At 35.9% G+C, this 22,011-nt stretch overlaps 1 protein-coding gene across 4 annotated transcripts in view; it reads right to left on the bottom strand.

The window, feature by feature from the left end:
• The window catches only part of KIF2A (kinesin family member 2A), a 59,677-nt gene that overhangs the window by 19,722 nt on the left and 17,944 nt on the right, over positions 1-22,011 (bottom strand). For 2 of the 4 annotated variants that reach the window (XM_064404433.1, XM_064404434.1), the window contains exons 2-12: positions 15,509-15,603; positions 14,155-14,274; positions 13,669-13,723; positions 11,154-11,276; positions 10,501-10,601; positions 8,214-8,309; positions 7,379-7,433; positions 4,234-4,396; positions 859-949; positions 639-702; positions 128-219 (exon numbers count right to left, since the gene is read on the bottom strand). In XM_064404433.1, the coding sequence (XP_064260503.1) occupies positions 128-219; positions 639-702; positions 859-949; positions 4,234-4,396; positions 7,379-7,433; positions 8,214-8,309; positions 10,501-10,601; positions 11,154-11,276; positions 13,669-13,723; positions 14,155-14,274; positions 15,509-15,603 (1,055 nt within the window). Of the gene's footprint in view, positions 1-127; positions 220-638; positions 703-858; positions 950-4,233; positions 4,397-7,378; positions 7,434-8,213; positions 8,310-10,500; positions 10,602-11,153; positions 11,277-13,668; positions 13,724-14,154; positions 14,275-15,508; positions 15,604-22,011 lie in introns of those variants that run through there. The other 2 variants (XM_064404435.1, XM_064404432.1) reach the window with 1 other exon arrangement.

Here is a 22,011-nt window from a genome sequence, read left to right as displayed (position 1 = left end):
AAATGTAAAATTTCTTTGAAATAGAGCTTTTAATACAAAGAGGGGAAAAAATCTTTTATGGGATCAGCTCAAAACTGTAAAATTTTTGAGAAACTCCTTCTTTCTTAGAAAAAGACCAGGTACTTACCTTACCACTGTAGATCTCAAAAAATGTTGCATACACTTGAAGTTCTAACTTCTTATAGTTTGGCTTCTTTAGCATTAAAAAGACATCTCGAGCTGTGAATACATTTCCAGAATAAAAAGAAATCTCATCGTGTGTTTTTATTTAGTGAAGATTCATTAATGTGTAACAGTCTATTTTACAGCACAAGGCATTTTGCAAGAATGACAGGGTCAATTAACCAAGCCTAGAACAACGCAATCTAAACTGCCACATTACACTGGAAGATGCAGAAGACCCCAAAATGATAAACTTAAATAAACTTAAATCTGTTACTGCATTTTTGTTTAGTAGTCCATATTTACATTACTGTGTAAAGGACACCTATCTAGGGACAAGTTTTGATGTTACCAAAGCTCCACGGCAATGCAAAGTAAGTAAACTGTTATATTTGTATGACAAAGAGTAGAAAATTTATTGATCTCAACTGATCTGCCCAAAGCCAACTGATCAAAGATGATCAATGAAGTCTCACCTGCTAGTGCATATATGCCTTTAGAACAATCTTGGTTCTTTCCTGAAAAGTCACCACCCATAGTCTAAATTAAAAAAAAAAAAAAAAAAAAGCAAAGACAAAAAAGAAGAGCATCATAAAAATCACAGAACTGTAGCTTACACATTTCTTATTTATTAGAACTCATGTAAATGTCTCATGTAAAAAAAGAGTGTTGTTGACTTGTAGAAGAACTACTTACATGGGTTTTCCCACTGCCTGTTTGTCCATATGCAAAACAAGTGGCCATTCCCCTTTCAAATATGGTCTCCACTAGTGGTCGAGCTGTAAACCTTAAATGCAAAAAATCTGTACTTAAAAAACTGGAGTACTTTAAGATGCCACTACCCTAAGCAAAATTAAAATGCTAAAGGCAGAAGTGATAAAATTGATCCTGTACCTTGACAGGTCAAAGGACATTTATACATTAATTTCTGAAGTAATACAGGCTCTAAGGTATTCAAATTTTCCAAACCATCACAAGCTACAAGATCTCTCTCATTTGTTTTGCAACAACAATATCCTTCTTTAAACCCTAAAACAGTGATTTCCTTGTTTTAATGATCCAACACCCCACAGTTTACTAAACAGAGTCAGGAGCTCCCTGAACACGCCAGAATAAGATGAGATTAAAGTACGACAGTGTAGCAGATAGGAGTTTTATCAATAGTAAATTTCTTCTGTAGTTATTTTCCTCTGCAAATCAACTTCCAAGATGAAATTTGAAAAACAAGAGGTCAAAACAACATTGCACATCTCAGTTTTTGACAGTTTTTGACAACATGCATACGTTAAGAAAGGGCTCAAGACAATGGATAAACAAGCTTTTAAGAACGAAAAAATTTACTTATCTAAGAGGTACTATCTGCTATGTCAAAAGTATTATTTGAAGTATCATTTCTTTTTTTAGATAATTGATTTTATTTTAAGAAACACAGAGTTACTGCTCGTACTTCAGCTGCTTATCACCATTATTTCATTGTAAACTCCAAAAGCAAAGGGTAAACTGATGGAGAGTTACATGTGGAGATGATTCTCTCTGCAAAACTCGTTGTAAACTTTTTCCAGTTATTTACAAATAAATAACCTAGTAGTAACCAATACAGGAAAATATTAACTACAGAAATACTGAGATGCTACAACCTTCTTTCATTCTGCTTTCAAACACAAGATCACTTACAAAAATAATTTGGGCAAAACTGAGCCATTCAGCAGCAACACAGGGTTATGTAAAGAATCTACATCTAGTTGAATCATTAATTTTCATCAAGAATACACCAAATTATTCCTGAACAGCCTTAGTCTTTCTTGCTTTGCTTTTTCTAAGTATATGCCTTCTGTCTTCTCAAGATGACATTCCCATATTTCGATGTTTGTTCTTTCTATATATAAAAATTGAAAAATTCACAAAGTCTATTCACCTTAGAAGCACACTCCATTACTTCTGTTTGATTGGATTTGAAACTGTTTATTTCGCTGATTTATTAAAAAGGGACTTATATATATCTATTTTAAAGTAAGAAAAAATACAAATATATCTTTAAAGGTTTTCATAAAGGTTTACACAGCTCCAAATGAGACTATGTTAAAGAGTCCAACTTTACTTTTACTAGAAATTTTATTTGCAATCCTAGTCTTTCAGAAACCTGAACTGGTTCTTCTTTAAAACTCATATGGCATAACCATTCCAACTAGTGAATGTTTTTTAATATTAACAAAGATTTGCAACTCTGTGTTGTGATTTGTGAATTAAAAATACTTAAAATACAGGTTAAACAAAATAATAACAATAGTAATAATGGTAATAATAATGGTAGTAGAAGTAATAATAATAGAATAGGTACCTTTCTGCCTTGGACTGAACATTTTTTCAGCATAGATACACACCAAATTTAGCTTATTGGAGAAAACTGGAACATCTTGACACAATATTTTTTTCCTCAGTATGATCCTGAGGCTCTGATGAGAGCACCTGATGACACCTATCTTGCTCTTATTTCTGTTATTATGGAAGACCTTAAAACAGATTGCCCTTCAAGTAATGATCATTATGAGGGAGAAGAAGAAAGACTAGAGATGTACTGTTTCAGTTTGAATACAATAATCTTAAAACATATTCCTATATTGCCATTAATGCATTTCATAACTAATAAAAACTCTGAAAAAACTGAGTACAAAACTCATCAACATTGTATACCAAAACCACCCTCACATTAAACACCATGTTCACACAGATAAATAAAGGAAGAAAGGAGATTAGAAGAATGGATTGTCAAGCAAGATAATTACTTCATGCATCGTCAACCAGCTGGCTCTCCCACAGCTCTTTAGCATCAAGGAAAGGAAAGATGCTGCCAGCAGACAACCAACAAAGACAGAAATCTCCAAGGACACAACTCTTTTGTTAGTATTAGTTTTATAAGATTTTCCTTTCACCCCCTTCTCTAATTATAACAAGCATAAGATAGAAGTGTTTATTTTCACAACCTTTTAAGAATTATTCCACTATCCACTATCAATCGGGGCATGATCCTAACCTTAACTTTCTAGTTGTGGATTAAAAACAAGAAATAAGATATTTCTCTGTCAATACTTTTTAAGACTATGGCAGCCAAACATAAGAAAAATTATATCTTCACCAAATCCCTTTTTAATACCAACATTTCCTGCAAAAAGTTTCATAGTTATTTAGATGCATGCTAAGATTCTGACCAATATTATGTCAGCATCTAACCTTGCCCACTACCGTATGTACTTTATTTAGTGACTTGTTCAAGGGAAATACCTACTTCTGAACATGCTTTTAAAAATGCTGTGTATTGAATTATTCCATACCAACAGTGGAACTGAAACAGAAGAGCAAAGAACAAAATGGAGATCCAAACATCTTTGGCTTAAAAGAAAATATGGGTCTTTGCTGCTGTTTGTTTTTAAATTAGAAAGATTTGGCATTTTCAGCAAGATGAACTTAGCTCTATACACTTCCACATTAGATCAGCCAGATTGCTTCCAGAAGATAAGTTAGCTCAGGCATCTCGGCAATACTACAATATACACTGTCTCACTTTATTTGTACTCTTTTCTCACCCTCTACTGATTGGTTTCCATCTCTTAATTATCCTGTATTCAGACTGCAAGCTCTTTGGTCTAGGGCTCTCCTTTTCCTTTAGGATTCCTGATAACCAAAAGCCATGACTCAGGTTTCTCAGGTGCTGAGAAACACACACTTAATAATAAGACAATAACCTGGAAGCAAATGGAGAACTGATTACATAGCTCAAGTAATCAGCAGCTGAGGAGGCAGGTGATATTTGCTAGAGCCTGGAATGCAGCAGGGCTTGGAGGAGGACTGAGAGTAGGACTGAGATCAACAGAGGTGCAAATGACATTGCAGGTGAAAAATTAGGGATAAAGAGTTTAAACAAAAGTAAACAGGTAAAAGAATGGAGGTAGCAATATACCATCTGGTAACACAGAGAATAGGAATAAAGTCTAAGACCAGTGTAAGTGTAACAGTTATTAGTATGGAAAAAAACATGAGAAAAAAGATTCACCAAAAAAAAGCATATACACATACCTGTAAACCATTTCATTAGGAGCCGTGTCATCAAAGGCATAATCAAAACGAAAAGTTTGGTTTTCTAGGTACCTTGTTAAATCCACCTTTTGTTTTGGTTCATGTACCATCACAACATCTTTACTAGGAATTGTTATTACATCAAGGTCTTTCATTAAAGTTTCTATAAAATAAGTGAAATATATATTTAACTAACAATACATCATTATTTTTTACATTTTCCCATTGTTCACACTCTCATAACATCTCAGATAACACAGCTCCTCCAAGTAACAACACTGCAATGGATTTGGGCTTCTGATGCCTAGATACTAATCTGCTAAGCAAGAGATTTCATTTTGCAAGTCTAGTCACCCTATCCTACCAATTGCTAGAAATTAAAGGGAGGTACAAAGCTGTTTAGACTAAAGACTATGAACATTAATTACAGCACTATCATTGTAACTTGTTATGCCTTCTCTAACACTTTTCATGGACTTCAGGTCTTATTCCTCAGTGATTATATAGTCTTCTACAGCTCACTGCCATATCCTTTGAGTTTTTATAAATATCTTCTCTAGTGGAAAAAGTAGATGGTAGTACTATATTGCTTAGACTGTCAAACTTGAAAACACAAAGAAATTAACCTCTTTGTGATAACACATTGTATTTTAAAATTTTATCTTGATATTTTCTTTAAATTTTGCTTTCATCCCTCAGAAACATTTTCATTTGTGCATTCCTCCTGGAATCTATAGTACATATCTTTAATATATAATTCCTCTAAAGTAAAATCCTTTCTAAAGATTATCTTGTAAGCAGAATAAGCTGAAAATTATAGTAATCCTTCCTATCACTGTGACTTCAACAGTGAGATCCTAGATCATAATTACTACACCACACTGCAATTTACTGCTAATTGATGTATGGTATATGAATCAGCAAAATAGAGAATCCAGTGATCCATAGTATGCACAAAAATAAAGACCCTTTGTGTATACAGCCAGGATTCACTAATGTGTCCTACTTGCATTTCTTTGTAAAATTTCTTAAGGGATGCAGTTCAAGAATTTGATGTGACTTTATATAACCAGATAGAAACCTTTTCATGAATTAAACATCCTGATCAAACAGTACAATGGTTACCACTGCACTACATTAGACACCAATGGAAACACACATTCCAGGCAATGTAGAATGAATTTTTCAACTGCACTGCAATAAAATGAAATGCAATTATTCTGCAGCAATCACAGATAAAAAGTAAGGAACAGCGAACAAAAAGAAATGTATGATGGACAATTCTTTGCAGTAAAAACCTTTTAGTTTAACCAATCAGAAGAGGATTTTTCTTAAAAAATTGATTGGAGTAAGACATTTACTTCCTCCCATCTATTTGGTATGGGAACCTGCATTCTCTGCTGACAAAAATTTGGAATAATGTCTCTGAAACTCATCATACATTTCAGAATTATAAACACATGTCACTGAACTAATATCTCAAAGTGTCACTGAACACCTACTTCCTGTCAATCCACAGAACAACTGATGCTGAGAATACTTAATGTTTTTGGTGATAATTCTGCATTTTTGAGATGACAAATTACTTTTATTTTTTCTGATCATAGGATTACAGTCTAGCATCTTTAACTCTTTTATACTTCCCTATTTTTTAATAATACTGTTTCTTGTGAACTGAGTGTTTTCAGGAGATTGTATCATGTGGGTACTAGATTATCATCCCTACATAGATTATTTAGTTAAAATATTTTTTACTACTGTTTATTCTTAAAAATGCAGAACAGCTTTAAGCATCAACCTCATTTTTACTTAGATATCCATATTTCTACAAACACCTCTGATCTACTTTTTTAATACCTCCCAACCACTAATACCACTAATTAGATTTCACAAAATAGAATCCTACTTCTGAATCCCAACTCATGTCCCATAACAACTTGTTTTCATTTACTGTGATTTCATGTCCAGCACAGGTAGAAAATCACATTTTTCCCAACAGCAAAAGTAAAAATGAAAAGAAAAAATCAAAGCAGCAATGTGAAAGGGATAAACAAGACAAAAATCTAACAATATACTGCTATCAACCTATGTATGGGAAAGGGAACACTTTTCTCCCATTTTCCTCTGGGTATGCTTCAGATAATCCTAAATGTGTACTTCTGACAGAACAAAAACAATAAATGGCATCCCATGTTGTGTCAGCAGCAGACTGATGCTCTTTTGAGTCCTTCAGCTGAACAAAATATAAGAGAAAGAGAAGGAAAGAAACACCTTGCAGCACTGGATTCAGACAGGCTGCAATCCAGTAAGCATTTGTGTTCCTAAATTCCCACTGAAAGTAAAAGAGCTTCCTAGGAAGTTAAAATTTCAATTAAACTAGAATTGAAAGCTGAACAGTTTTTTGTGGTTTGGTTTTGGTTTTTTATTGAATACAGACTCTATTCTGATGAGCAGGCAGTAAGAAAAATAGTTTAAACACTCATCACATAAAAGAAAAGTCATTAAGGAGTTCTTTTATTACCTAACATTTTTTAGTGGCATTTGATATGCTCCAGAGTAACTTTGCCAGCCCTGAGCAACAACTCCAGGGTGCACAAGTCTTCTGTTTGCCTGCAGTCCACTAGCCTTGTGAGTGTCTTGGACAAGCTCAGGCAACAACTGTGTCATAAGATACCTCCTTGATGTCTGATTCAAGATCACTCAGAAATATAAATATATATACAAAAATGTATGAAATGTATGAGTTTTCACTGTGTAACTCTCTGCTCAGGAGATCACTTGAAGGATACTTCAAAATAACAGTGATCCTAATACAATGTGACAATAGTGAAGAGATCACAGTAGAATTCATTTCCAAATCAACTAAATACATCCTAGATGACCTTGGGGAAAAAATCGCACTCTTCCTGTGCCTCATAAATAATACATAATTATGTAGCTCCTAATACATAACATTGTGGCAGGTAAACTATTTTTCTCCCCAGTTTATGACAAGTCTATGAATTTTCTAGGTTCATCACACATATTGTCTAATATAAGAGCTTCACCTTTGATCAGTATTTCTAGAGTTGTTTAACACAAATAATATTACTATCAGAAGCAACTTTTCAGATAAACAAATGAACAAAATCTTCAACAAACATACCTTTCTTATTGAGTGGTCGTTTCCGCACACAAACACAAATCCTGTGCTCATCAATCTGCAAAGAAAAATCTTTCAGTGAACTATATCCCAATTCCAGTTACAAAGTATTTAACTTTATTTGACTTCTCTTTTCAGATTAAATGATTGGTTGATTATTTAACCAAAGAGAAATTTCCAAGACAGTGAGTCATCTGAACATATAAAAACCCCTTGTGCCTGCACAGTAGCCAAGAACCCAAAAGGGAGAACCATATATTAACAAAACTCCCCACAGACAGTGATCTAATCAAATAGATCAACAGGTACCATTGGACTATGCAAGCAAATCTAGTTTTAATGGGTAAATATGTTACTGACAGAAATTGTCACATTTTCTGATTTCCACAAAATTTGAGTCTTGATCATTTAAGGATTCCACTCCTCTGACTTGGCGGCAAACCAAAAAACTACATCACCTTCAAAGATCAAATAGTAATCATTATGTTGAAGACAGTTCTTCAAATAAGTTTCATGGTTTTGTGTGCATATCCCTTAGCATCCCAGGAAAATTTACCATACAAAGGCTGAGTGAGTAGTTAGTATAAACTGCCATTATTTAATAGTAAAAAGATATTTAAATAATTTAATAATAGTTTAGTAAAGTAGGACTTCCAAAACCTACTCATTTCAGTATCAACAAGTTACTGGAAAAATAAACCCATGTTATATTAAATATTAATATATATTAAAATACACTTTTTTTGCATTAACAGGTGGAAGTATACGTGGGAAAAAAATGAAAACACACAGCAAAACACAGAAGGATAAGATATTTCCATGTTGCTGGCATACTTACAGGATCTGCAGTTGTCAGTGGTCTATAATCCAAACTTCCCCTGAAATCTCTTATCATACACATAATTTCATAATTTGGGTTTGTAGCATCAACATCCTAGGAAAGAGTAAGCAATAGAAATTCTACTATACTTTTTGTTTCCAGAAAAGGCCTTAATTAATTATCTCTGGAAAAAATACTCATTAACTGAAATCTTTCTTTTCTGCAAAACACCAGAAATGTCTCTTGCAAGGTTAATATAAGTTTAATGCCTTTTTCCACTCTGATGTAGCTAAGGTATGGCACTCTTACAGATGCACAGATACTCCACTAGACAAGTACAACACACACCTCAGAGGACAGTGCAGGAACCCCAGTTGCTCTAAACATAATCCTGCTGGATACAAGCCAGTTAAAGTAGCTTGGTCCTAACTATTGGTCCTGTGTTAATTTACACATATATTTGGAGGCATTGTAAATTCTTCCCAGACCCTCAGCAAAGCAGAAGTAATCCCAAGGATACTCCAGGCTGTGATGGTTTTGGCTGGGATAGAGTTAATCTTCCCCATGGAAGAATGTGGTATGCAGCTCTGTTTTGGATTTGCACTGGAAACAGTGCTGAAAATACATGGATGTTTTAGCTACTCCTGGGCAGCACTTACACAGCAAAGTCCTTTTTTGGTCCTCACCCCACCCCACAAGCAAGGCAGTCAAAACAGCCAGGATAGCTGGCCCCCCGACACAGGCACAGAAGATAACCCATCCTTAAACCTGGAGCAATCAATACCAGAGTGAATGGACATGTAAGAGGCCACACATGGAGCACCAATAAGCCGAGCCTGAGCCTACCCTGTTTTCTGCAAAACTGATTAAACACCTTCCCGTCATTTCTCCCTGCACATACCTTTTTCACAACACTTCAGGACATGCTGCTGATGCCAAATATAGCCAGCTCTGGTGCTCAGACCCTACTAAGTTTTGCATGACTATCCCCACTTGATATAAAATTTCTGAATCCCAGCTGGCTATGGGCACAGTGTAGGCACTCAGAAAGCACTGGATTTGGGTTACTAAACTGAAAGGGAGCCAGCTCATTCTTTGCACTTGTGACACATCCAATCCTCACCTCAGAAAAAACTATGTCGTAATGATCAAAAGCTGACTGTACCTTGATGTCATTCACTCTCACTACACTGAACTTAAAACTACTGACAGTAAGTCTTCACAAAATGTTTCTCTATAACATTCAGAAAAGAGTATTGTTTTTCATGGAGAAAGGATTTACCTAATATTCTTCAAGCCCTGTTTAACGGTCTTGCATACTAGAAGTCAGTGCTTGGTGAATTATTGCTGCATTTCCCAACAATTTCCCCACACAAAAGTTTAAGACTGAGATGCAAGAGGAATGTTCACAGGAGCAATAAAATTTTACAAGTAACACCACTTCAAAGTATTTTAATATATAAAGCTAAAAATGGTCATTCCTCACACATAAAGAGATAATAATGTTTTGTGTAAACAGATGTAAATTATAAAACACAAATTTAACATAGGTGATTTTAGGTCAACTTGGAAACATCATTAAACCATGAAAAGTAAATTGTATGAATGATTTACTCGATGGTGGTAATTCTCAGGTCAGCAGCAGACTGGTACTATCTCTTTAGAAACTAACACATACGCACACAGCTGCCAACAAGATTACACTCCTAGCTTTGCTAAAGCTTTTACACCATTGTGACAGAAAATTATTTCATACTCGGAGATTTTTCTCAAAGCATTAGCAACTTCATTCATTTTACACAAGTTTCTAACAACTGGCTAGCAAGTTGCTTGCATGATGAAATTACAAATGTACAGACTAATTTAAAGAAAGAAACATTAGAAGTCACTGTTAAAACTTGAGCCTCAAATAGATCTATAAAGCATCAAAGATTATAATGAACAATTTATCATAATGTTGTATTGCCTCCCATAGAATAACAGACCTCTCTGAAAGTCAAAAGGCTGGTTATTGTCAAAAATACATTCTCCGTAAGAAATAGCTATGATCAGTAGTTGTTCTCTAAAGAACATGCATAAGACAGCAATTGAAAGTAATGATTTCTGTAGGAGGAAAATGAGGGGGAAAACCATCTAAAGTAGTAGTTACAAGAGTAATCCTACCAAACAACAAAATATTTGTCAAATCTTGACAAATTTGACACTTAATTTCAAGATTATCACAGTTAATAAAAATTATTAAAGACTGAAGAAACAGATTTCTCTTGCTGATGTATGATTTTTCAGTTGAGCTAAAAATACTGACCTGAGCTCTCTTTTCTCTAAGTTCCTGCTGCTGTAACCTTCTTTTTTCACGCTTCTCTTGCAATTTTTCAACCTCTTTTACACAGTTAGATTTTCTACGTGCTTAAAGAAAAAGATGCAATTTAAAAATACTTTCCATATTTACACTGCAAACTTCAATTAAATTAATGTATCAATAATTAGAATGCATCAATTATCAACTAGATTTTCAAGCAAATCTGATTAGTATAGAATCATTATGATATTTAAATTTCTAAAATGCATAAAATTTATTACAAAAATGCCATGGGAATGGGACAATAATTACAGAAACAAAAATATATGATCTTGAAAAAATATGTGGACAGATACATGTGATCTCTTGGTTTGAATTAAAAGTAAGCCCAGACAAATTTTAAAAAATTTGGGGAAAAAAAGTGCTAAACAATACCACCATGCTTAAAAGAAAACAAAGGAAAAACAAATTCCAAATACTAGAAAAATTATGACAAAAAAACACATATGTTTAGCCACAGCTTTCTGAATAGCTCCTCAAGGAAGCTCACAGACAACTGAACATGTAGATCATTTGTCATTTATGAATAACAACATAATCCAAGAGAATGTACATGTAATGCCCAAAATGAATGAGTCCTTGATACACGGTTTACATACAAGGGGGTCCAAATTCCTTTTTTGCAGCTTGAACTGGAGATATATCTGAAACACTACCATTCTGTTGAGAGGAGGAAGACTGCTCGGGAAGCTGAGTAGGTCGTGCACGTGCAGAACCAACCACTGCAAAGGAAAAGCAAAAAGCTCATCTGGACATGGAGAAATAACCTTTCTACCCATTTCTGAAATGCTTTGTTAAGATGAGATAAAATGAGGCCACTTTCTAAACACAATAATTTACTGTGGATGGGAGGAGCCATACTCATGGAAAGTCTATTAATAAAAATATCTGGTATGCAGACTTTTTCATCCTAGTGCTGTACAACATGATTAAGTACCAATGCCGCATCTATGCACACTTACTGTATGCACAGAATGAATCATTTTCTTGGAGATATGCAGTCCTGAAGCATAAAGTGCTTCAATTTTATTTATACTGTAATTATACCCAGAAAACTAGTAAGAAAAAAAGAAGCCCTGCTGTTTCACATTCTCTAGACCGTACAAAATGCCCCAACCCCATTAAGCCGATGATCACCAGAGGAGCAAAGCAAAAGAAATTAGGGCCAGTGAAGTGCAGCACAATCTGTAAATGGAAGAAACAAGTCTTTTTGCCTCTATACCAGAAGGGATACAGATACAATCAACACGTCTTATGCATTGATTTTATATGTAGCCATGATATTTTATGAAAAATCCTTTGCTAGGATTTTTCTCCTATTCTAGCTGAGAAGCCTCAGAAAAGAAATGTAAACAATTAACTATATGATGGCTGTGGAATGTGGTCTGGACATTGTTTACTAACAGGTGCATCTGTGATTGGTGCATGTTAGTTGTTTCTAATTAATGGCCACAGTCAGCTGGCTCGGACTCTCTGGGAGTCACAAGCCTTTGTTATCATTCCATTCCTGTTTTTTCTAGTCTTCTGATAAATCCTTTTCTCTCTATTCTTTTACTATAGTTTTAATGTATCATTTTAATATAATATATATCATAATATAATAAATCAGCCTTCTGAAACATGGAGTCAAAATTTGCATCAACTCACACAAAGCATCAACCATATGTATATGTGCTAAGAATGCCAGCTTCTGAAAATGCTGTGATGTCTTTTTCCAGTGAATGCAGTGGGAGTGGTGAGCATGCAAGCCTGTGTGACAGAGCTGAATGTTTTAAATTGTATTTCAAATAGTTGCTCCGACCAGCTCTGCTTCAGCTGGCCCATTTCCTGCACACTTCCAGCAGAGTGTGTCAGAAGAGTACTGAAGTGAAGGTATCAGTTTTGATCAGTAGCCAGACATGAGACTCCAGCAAAGGCCAGCACACTGTACAACACGGAAACAACTACAGAAACAAGTTTTGAATAGAATGGACAAGATAAATGCCATCGTTCCACACATCATAGGAGATCTAGCTTACAATATCAATTGATTAGATAAAATAAGACAGTGTGCTGAGAAAACCTAAATTATAAGGCCAAAAAGAAAAATATTTAGGCCAACAGTGAATGGTAAGAGGCAAGGTACCCATTAAAGTACAGGTTACAGGGCTACTTCATATTAAACAGATAATTTACTACAAATGACAAAATGTATGGATGTGAGGATACTCCATCAGTAAGACATCTCTTATTTAAACCACAATAAATAGGGAAAAAACCTCAAAACACTCTTGTATTTTCAATCTGCTTAATACCCCGAGCCAAGTGGCAGAAGGCAAAAGTGGTCCACATCAGAAAAGTCTGATTACTTGCAAACCTACTTGTTTTCCAAGTTTAAACAGCTGGACTGGAATCTAGTCTGAAGAAATGTTAGTAGATTAATGTTTGGAAGAAGAATCATCATCATCATCATCATCATTACAAGTCAGTTAAGTTCAACATAGGGGAGGAAATGAAAACAGTAAGCAGTAACTATTCTTCCACAAGTTGTAGATGCATGATATCTGTATTCCTCCAATACATACTTTTCACCTATTCTCCTGTGATATTTCAGTGATTTTTTTTCAGCTTTTTTCACTATTAACTGTAGAGTGATAAAAAAGTCTGTAGGACTTAAGTATACTTATATTCTTATGACTGTTCACACACAGACTGCTACAAAACAACAGGTTCCTAACAAAAATAGTTAAAAATTTGAAAATCTTAAGAATTCAAAGCACACTACTTAGTGTATATTGAAACCTTCAAATAAGCTGAGGACACTTGCATATGAAAAGTCCATGCATGCTTTACCATTTCATAATTAATTATATTCAAATTTTTGCACTATCAGTTACTGCAGCTTAACTTTTATAATTATATATTGCTTAAATTTGCATATAAATATTATTTTTATAGTATGAATTCCTAAATATACATAGGAATAATTTTAGAAATTATATACCATATCTTTTACATGTCAGAGGCCTACATACCAAATGAGAAATGCAAACTATTAAGGAATACTAGATAAACAGGAGGTTAAAATATTACCATATTTTTTCCTTCATTAAAATGGAAAGAGATAACTTTTACCTCTATTATCTCTGGCAGGAGGGTCATTCTTAGATGGTAACACAGTTCGTCGACTCTATAAAGAAAGAAGTCTCTCTTATTTGATCACCAAATTATTGAAAGCACAAACTGCAGCCCCACCTCTTGCTTCTTTCCAGTGAATAAAAATAACACAGTATCAACAAAGGAGATTTGATTGCAAATACCAGCAGGAAAAGTGAAGGGGTGAAGGCTGATTGAACTCTCTGTAATGTTTCAGAAAACTCAAAAATATTTTCTTTATCCTTCATTAAGACATTCAGTATACCAACATTAGTTCCCATTTCTCTCTCTGCCAAAGCTCCTCTTAAAATAATTTAGAAATCCCTATTCACCACAGGAAAAAGAAAAGAACAGTGTTATGAAATAACAACACAAACACAGAAGTTAAGTTAAAAACTCTAGCATAACATCATGTATAGAGCTACTGTAAAGTTACCAAGAACATATTGCATAGATATTACCAACCTTCACAATTTTGTTTACTTTGGCCGATGAAGCAGGGGGTGGTAGTGTCTCTGGGCTAGGCTCAATATCTTCATCAGGTGCAAGATCTGGGTTAAGTGAAAATATGCTCTCTAAATCAATCTGTGAAAAAGAGCATAAAACACATTAATGTCACTTGACATAAATCCTCTCTTTATCCCCTGTTATGTTTGACAATAAACAGTAATTATATTAAGTGGTTTTACCCCACAATTTGTTCATGCTAAGATCTGAATTCTTTTCTGTTCAATAAAAATAGATGAATCTTTGGTCCTTGTATTATTTGAAAACACATCATTCAGTAAAGGGATGAATTAAAAATAACCAGTAGATAATAAAATTTTGTAAGGTGATCAAACTAAAAGAGAAATAGCTAGTATTACTATGGTAATTTGACAATTACTCCAAAATATATAAGACATTCTGGAACATAAAAAGAAGATCTGTTATCTTAAATTTCCCAGACAGTGCAAAAGAAATAAATTGTAAAGGTCAAAAAAAAAAAACCATAGCTAAAACCATGTTGAATTTATCATGGGGTTTTTTCTTTAAAAGTATTACTGACAGTCAAACTGCTGTAAAATGTAAGGGAAGAGGGACGGGATCTTAAAAATATGATTTTGTACAAATGCTGATGAGCTTTGGTCTCTATAGACTTCTATTTCTCTTTGCTGAAGCTTTCAAAGACCTCAGTGCTGTATAGATTCTCTGTGTCTTCAGCTGATGAAATCTCCAGGACATTTTCAAGACTTTTTTTTCCCTGTGTTTGCACAAAACCCTGTAAAGTGCAATTATTTCTGATATGCTTCTCCAAAATGAAACTGGCTAACATGGTCCAAAATTTAAAGGAAAATGTGGTAGGAAAATGTTACACAAAAAGACGCAGTTTCATAAGGAAAGCAAGGCTGGAAAATTGCTGCCAAAAATAAGTGAATAAGCAAACAAACTGGCAGTTAAATTCCTCAAGAATACAAACATGAGAAAATTTCTAGTTTAGCTCTCCTTGTAGTTTCCTGTCTGAATTGTGTATCATTCTCCCTCTTAAAAATTTGATTTTTCTACTTGTAAAAACTGGATAACAAAGCCAGCATTTGTAGCTTGGTTCAAAATCAACAGAGGAAAACAACTGCCTAAAAGATATGACACAGAGCTCAGGAATTCATATTTACTACAGAAAACAATGTGCTCAACACTTTCTGCACAAAACAAGTCTGTAAGCAAAGAATCATGGAGTAAATTAAGATGTATGTCTCATTTTTGTTTCCAGCACAAATTTCAAGTAATATTCACATAGATTACAGGGGGGTTTTTTTAAGTCCTAAATAAATAAGCTTACCTCTTTCCCTTTAGTATCCCCATTTTCAATCCATTCAACAGTTACACTTTCATTATCTTCATTTAGAGATGTTACCATAGCTTGGTGAATTCGGCCTAGAAAGGAAACACAAGGTGATCATTTATTAACTGGTGGAAAAAATTTCCAGAATGTATTTTCATCCCTGCACTTAGTCATATAGAGAGAGGTAGGAAGAAGATGGTTGAAAAAAATTAGGTGATAAATAGAAGGTGATGGTAAGCCACACAGTGTGAAGTGGCTCAGACCTGATCCTCCAGTAGAGACTCTAATGGGACAGTCAGCACCCAAGTGAAAAGCAAAGTGAACAGAAAATTGAGTGGTAAGTAAACAGGACGTCTCAGAAAAGCCACATCACTTAGACTCTCTCTCCCTGAGAACAGATAATTCCAATACCAGAAGATTCCCACATGTGCTAAAGGCCTCTTAGGTGCATTTCACAAAGGCTTGTTTGTCCCCCCTTCTAGGCTGATAGAACATCAGACATCTCAACGCTGAAATTAAGCCCTTTGAAATTGTGTTCTGATACTCATTTTTTAGAGGCAACAATCAGGTGGTAGTCCAACTAAAATTAAACTGCCTGGAACAACACAAACCATTATTTTAGAAAGAGCTACTTACAAAGACTGCTGAGCTTAAGATGCTTTTGCATTGACTTCTCCAGTGCAAGACCCAAAGGAAGCAAGCCCCCGCAGAGTAAGACAAATCCAGTAAATCTTCAATAGGAATAAGAATTCTTCTCTAAAATATATACTGCACTGCAATTTTTTATGGCCTCTTTCCTAAGCACAGTACAGAAGAGCAACTTGAAGAGCAGGACAGCCATGCACTGACACAAAAGGATCAAGACACAAGTGGCACACTGATTTCACATCCATGCTTTGCCCTCAAGTACCAAGAACCGAGGTTTCTAAGCAACATGAATCCAAAGAAACTGCTCCTTGCACACCCTCCTGCAAGGAAGTCCACACTATGAAGAAGCAATCCTTTGCTCCACCTGCCACGAGCCACCCCCTAGGATTATGTGCAGCTCCCAAAGCATCAGTGATCGTCCCGGAGCAGTTGTGCATATGCTGCTGCTGCTGGGCACCTTGCTCAAGGTAAAATGCAGCACCATCAGCATACATGCTTCAGTCTCAGCCTTCTCTGCCTTGCATTTTTTTTTCTTTCTAAAGCTATTCATGCCACAACAAATCCCCTTTAGTTTTCTGCTCAGTTGATTGCTTCAACTTTTTGTTTTAGCCACTTCAGCCACAATTTGACAGTTTTCCAAAAACAAAAAATAAGAGATTTTTAGTCTAAGCCTTCTAGGGTCTGCAGAGGGACAGAAAGAAAGAAAAACCTTGAATGATATCCCAAATTATCTCAGCTAACAGTGAGATTAACAAATGTATACTTTTAATATTTCTTCTATTACAAAGGCTACCTAAACATTCACACCTATTTAAGATTTACTAGGAAGGGAGACTACAGGGAAGCATCACGGAAGGTAACAGCAAATCCCTGTACTGTCTCACAGTGGAGGAAGAGACTAGCTGCAGCTCAGGTGAGGTGCAGCACTCAGGAGTTCACAGAGCAGTTGGCAGCCCTGGGCAGCATCACCTTCACATCTGCAGCACTCACCTCACCGGCAGCACACATTACACATGCATTTACAACCTCCACTCTTCTCCTGGCCCAAAGCATAACAGTCGCTCCCACACTAAAGCAAGTTAAGTCGTTTTTTAACATTCTAAATAAAAAGCCTCCCCTTTTTGCTTCACTTAGTTTCTGTCCTCTGGCATTCTCTTGTTTTTATTTCCCTGACCCATGCTTTTTCTGAACAAAGAAGCCCTTTGGGCTTCCTGAGTACCATTCTCACCATCCTGAATACACCTCTCCATTAATATTTCAGCATTTAATAATCTCTAGGGACTTAATTTTGCGCAAAAACACTGTTGTAGAATTGTTTCAATGAACTGTCTGGTCCTTCACCAAAGTAGCAACAGAAGCTGCTATCTTCCTGAAGTAATGCCACTCCTGCCTCTTCTGCAAAGAGTGCGCTGAGACCAGGCTGCATGGACACAAAAACACTGGGAACTGGGAATTTAAGCTTACATTGGTATAATCTTTTGCTGCTTTTTTAGGGCCTGGCCCAGCTGTCAATTCAGAATCAAAAGAAAAACTGTTGTAATAAGTCAGCCAAGACTCCATTTTCTTCATGCAGGAAAAACCCAATCTTTATTGTATAGTCGTATTTTATAGGATTATCAGAAAGCACTGTGTTGGATCTTATCGGATGACAATACACTCACACTTAGTTCATTCGTCAGTACATGGTATTTTGAAAATCTATCAAACTTCTGTATTTTTAATTAGTCTACATACTTTTCCTACTGATTCTCATGAGACAGATCCCTTAGTATTACAGGTAGCCTTGTTTTTCAGCCACAAATAGCTTGTTGTGTTAATGAACTCTCATTCCCAAGAATGCTTTGCCTGGGAACTTGCAAACTATTGTTAGCTGAAGCAGCAGGGCCTAATCCATATTTTATAAGACCTTTCTTTTATAATATCTTTTACCTGTATGCAACAAAAAACAATGTATGAAAAAATATCTGTTTAGTGAAACATATTTGATAAATACTACAATAATATTTAGTATGTTACCAAATTTTTAAATTTTTTAAGAAAACCACTATTCGCAGCTGAAACCTGTGACACTGTCACCAACTATTCAGCCTGCAAATAGTAACAGAGCCACCATATAAGTCCTACTATGTGTTTCTGTGCTCTGTTACTTTCAACAGAGAACAAGTAATATTTTAAAAAGGTTTCATCTTTGCCATAACAAATGAGAAGAGATCAAAGCAGGCTGATGAATGAAGAGAAAATACCCCACTCTCTAACAAACACAGTAAGCCAGCATGCCGTAACAAAAGAATCACAATAAATCTTCCATCTCTGTGCCAGATTTCATCCCTTCCCCGGCCAAGAAAGTCAGGGCTGAAAAAAACCCACAAAAACTGACATACAAAAACAAAAATAAAAGTTACGTCGATCTTCCAAAGACTCCAAGCAGAAAATATTCAGACCAGAAAATATTTACTACAGTATTTAAACTGGCAAAGTACTCATACAATTTGTTCCTAAAACTTCTTTGTGTTACTAAAAATTTACATGTTATTGAAGCGCCAGATAAAGCATTTACATTTTTACAATTGCCTCTTGCTCTCTGGAAACAGTATTCCATTATATTTTTCTAGTACACAGCTGAATACAGCAGCTGAGAAATTCAGGAATGCCAGCAACCAATTAGGCTGGCATAAACCTTGTCTAGCATATAAAGCAAGACCAAGCTACAAATGCTAAGATGTAGGAGCCAACCGGCAGAGAGTGTTTCAATGCAACAACCCAAATTTCTGGTGCACTTTCAAGAGCTGGTATAAAAATTTGACATGTAAGCTAGTCCATGTAAACATGAACCAGCATTACAGGCTGAAGAAGTAACAAGTAATTCAAGAAAATGCCCCTTAAAGCCAAGAGAAGTAGAGCTGATACAACAACTCTTCACTTGGCATTTCCTTAATTTCTAGTGCCTCTCCTCACATGATTATAATTCAGATCACAAGCAACTTTCTTTTTCTGAGAAGTTGTTCCATTTCTGTAGGGCTCCCTGTCACAGTAACAAGCCTGTCTGAGTCTAAGATGTGCTTGGACAAGATCCTCAGGCACATGCTATAACTCTTGTCCTGTTCAGGGCCAGGAGTTGGGACTAGATAATCCTGACAGGTCCCTCCTAACTCAGCATACTCTATGATTCTACAAGTCTCAGCACTTGTTATGAATATGTTATGAATAAAAAGTTATCTATCTTTTTTTTAGGTTGCAGAGTTAAAAACAAGTCAAACCAGTGCTGTTAAATTAGTTTCATTGTTAAGAGTTCTTCTTCAATTACCTGTTAATGGTTGGTGATTAACCATTGTCACCCTGATGCTTGCCAGGGAGGGACACCGGGACAGACCCTCCAGGTACGAGGAGAATGGGAGTGGCATTAGAGCTAGTGTGCAGATGAGAAATGCATTGTGCCCCGAATTTTGCAGTTTTCCAGGAAAACCCCTAAGAACTACGAGCCAACATAGAACTAAGTGACCTAAGTGACATCTAAGGATGGGAACGTAGTCCAGTACCTGCTTGGATCCTTTCTGCTCCTCACCCTAGCCTAAAAAGATGTTGATTAAAGAGACGACCCGGGGTGTTGGACCGAAAAGGCCGAATCTGCTAATCTCCAGTGAGGACGGAATCCCCACCTCTGTCTGCAGACCAGCGGACAAAGCTGCATCACCCTTCTCCTCCGTGCCACGCCTGGAAGCAACGGCGGCGTGGGCGCAACCCGTCGATTTCTCCCCACCTGAGCTGATTCTTCTTAATAAAGGCATTTAAAAGGAGAATGATCTCCTGCCCATTTATTTCAGCGAAGTTATTTGAAAACGCAATTATTTGGGTAAGTATGTTCTGTCATACAGCATGCGACATCTGGCTAATCTCTAGTGACCAGAAAATACTGCTGCCAGTACAGCATTACAACAGAAAAATGTGTGATGCCAACACTACCTTAAATACACAGACATTACAATATTCTCGCTTCAATCAAGTTAAAAACATCAATTCCCAATTCCTTTCCCTCCTAGCCATCTGATCAACATTTGACAAACAGAAGAAAGCAAGCATACTGACCTACAGATGTACAATATAAATCTTCTCTATTGTGAAAGTTTTTATGGCAGCTAGTGGTGCACAAAAAGGTTCAGGAAGAGCAGTGAAAGCAAATAACCAGAGCTAAATCAAACATTTTAATTAACCCTTAGCCTAGGTAGCAGTGCCAACTCATTGCAAATACCAAGTATACTTAGATCCTTACCTCTAAGCAAAGAAAACATTTTATACCTGCCAAGCTTCTCCAAACCACCACAATTTTTAAACAGAGATCAACCAGAGTAATAAACCCACAGCTCTTTTATCTTCCTACTATTTTTCAGAAACATAAGTTATCAGTTTGAAATATGGGTTGGTGGCTAAATTACAGTTTGGACTACAGCTGACACGTGACAAACTCCTCTGTATTTTCCCAAGAAACAGAGCTGGACCACAGCTCTATTTCCCCACCAGCCCACATAACTGAAGAGTGTCTGCCCCAAAAAACGTTGTACTCACACATCTATGAACAGGCTTTATGAAATCTTAGAAACAGCTTTGAGCTCTAATAACTAAAAATTTGCACTCAGGCTCTGGATTGGGCTACGGAGAAGAGAGGTTCATAATTTCAACTATGATCCTCTCATTCCACCCCCAAAAACCACTAGGAGGACCGTACAGGGCAGTGTTACATTATGACCACCATATAGTTTAAGTCCTGGCAGCCCAAACACAGGAAACTATTTTTAGCAGGACCAGGCGGTAGCAATGTTAACAGTCCCCACCTTGACCCGGGGCTTGCTCACCTCACATGCTCTGTACTTGCCACATCTTCAGGAACACTAAGGTGTTACATTAGCTCTGGCAATGGGCCACCAGCCAAACACTTAGCTTTTTAAAGTGCATCAACAGATTAGATGAATGTAAAAATATACTATAATTTCACACCTACTACAGTCTTGCTGAGGATGACCACTGCAACAGAAGCTACTCATGTCTAAAAAGATTATAATACACATTTGTAAAATTGCCGTGATTTTCCTATTCATGTTCCTGAGTGACTACTGTGAATGTTATCTCATCTAGAGACACCTGGACATGACTGATCTTCACCCTCTGTCAACTGATAGTCAAAAATTAAAATGGTGAAAAGCACAATTTTCTTTATTTTCTTTTAAGCAATATAAGGTCCAAGTTAAATATATATTTTAAGAAAATACATTTAAGAGAAGCATGAAGCTACAAATACAGAAGCAGCACATTCCAGACAGAATTACTGTAGTCTAGAAAATTATTTTCTGTGGTACAAGTTCCAGCCCTGGCTACTCTGGTGGAAGAGCTTTCCTGCTCTCACACAGCTCAAGGAGGTGAAAAAAAAATCAGCAAATAATGCCTGTAGCAAACTTTAAGGAAAGAATCCCAAGGAAAAAGAGAATTCCTGGCTTGGTGTCTCCATCAGTGTCAACTATGGGTACATCCCTGTTCAAAGAAATAATTGCTTGTCATAGCCCTCCGTGCGCTACACAGACAGTCCTGCTGCTCATCCCTCAAGGAAAAACCAGCAGTTACTACTGACTGATGCTACTTTCTCCATAACACCAAATGTATTTCATTTTATTTTGCATCAAAGTTTCATTCATCCATAAACCAGTGGATATCATATTTTATTTTCATAATATCTACACCATTTTTGTTTTACTTAAATATATAAATTTATTTCAGCTTTGCCAGCCTTCCCTATTGTCTTGTCTGTTACCTTAGTTACAGTGTTATCACAGCATTGAATGAACATTCAACATGTCAGCACAGTC

This window comes from Passer domesticus, chromosome Z (assembly GCF_036417665.1).
Source record: "Passer domesticus isolate bPasDom1 chromosome Z, bPasDom1.hap1, whole genome shotgun sequence".
Lineage (NCBI taxonomy): Eukaryota > Metazoa > Chordata > Aves > Passeriformes > Passeridae > Passer > Passer domesticus.
This window is presented reverse-complemented; position numbering and strand designations above follow the sequence as displayed.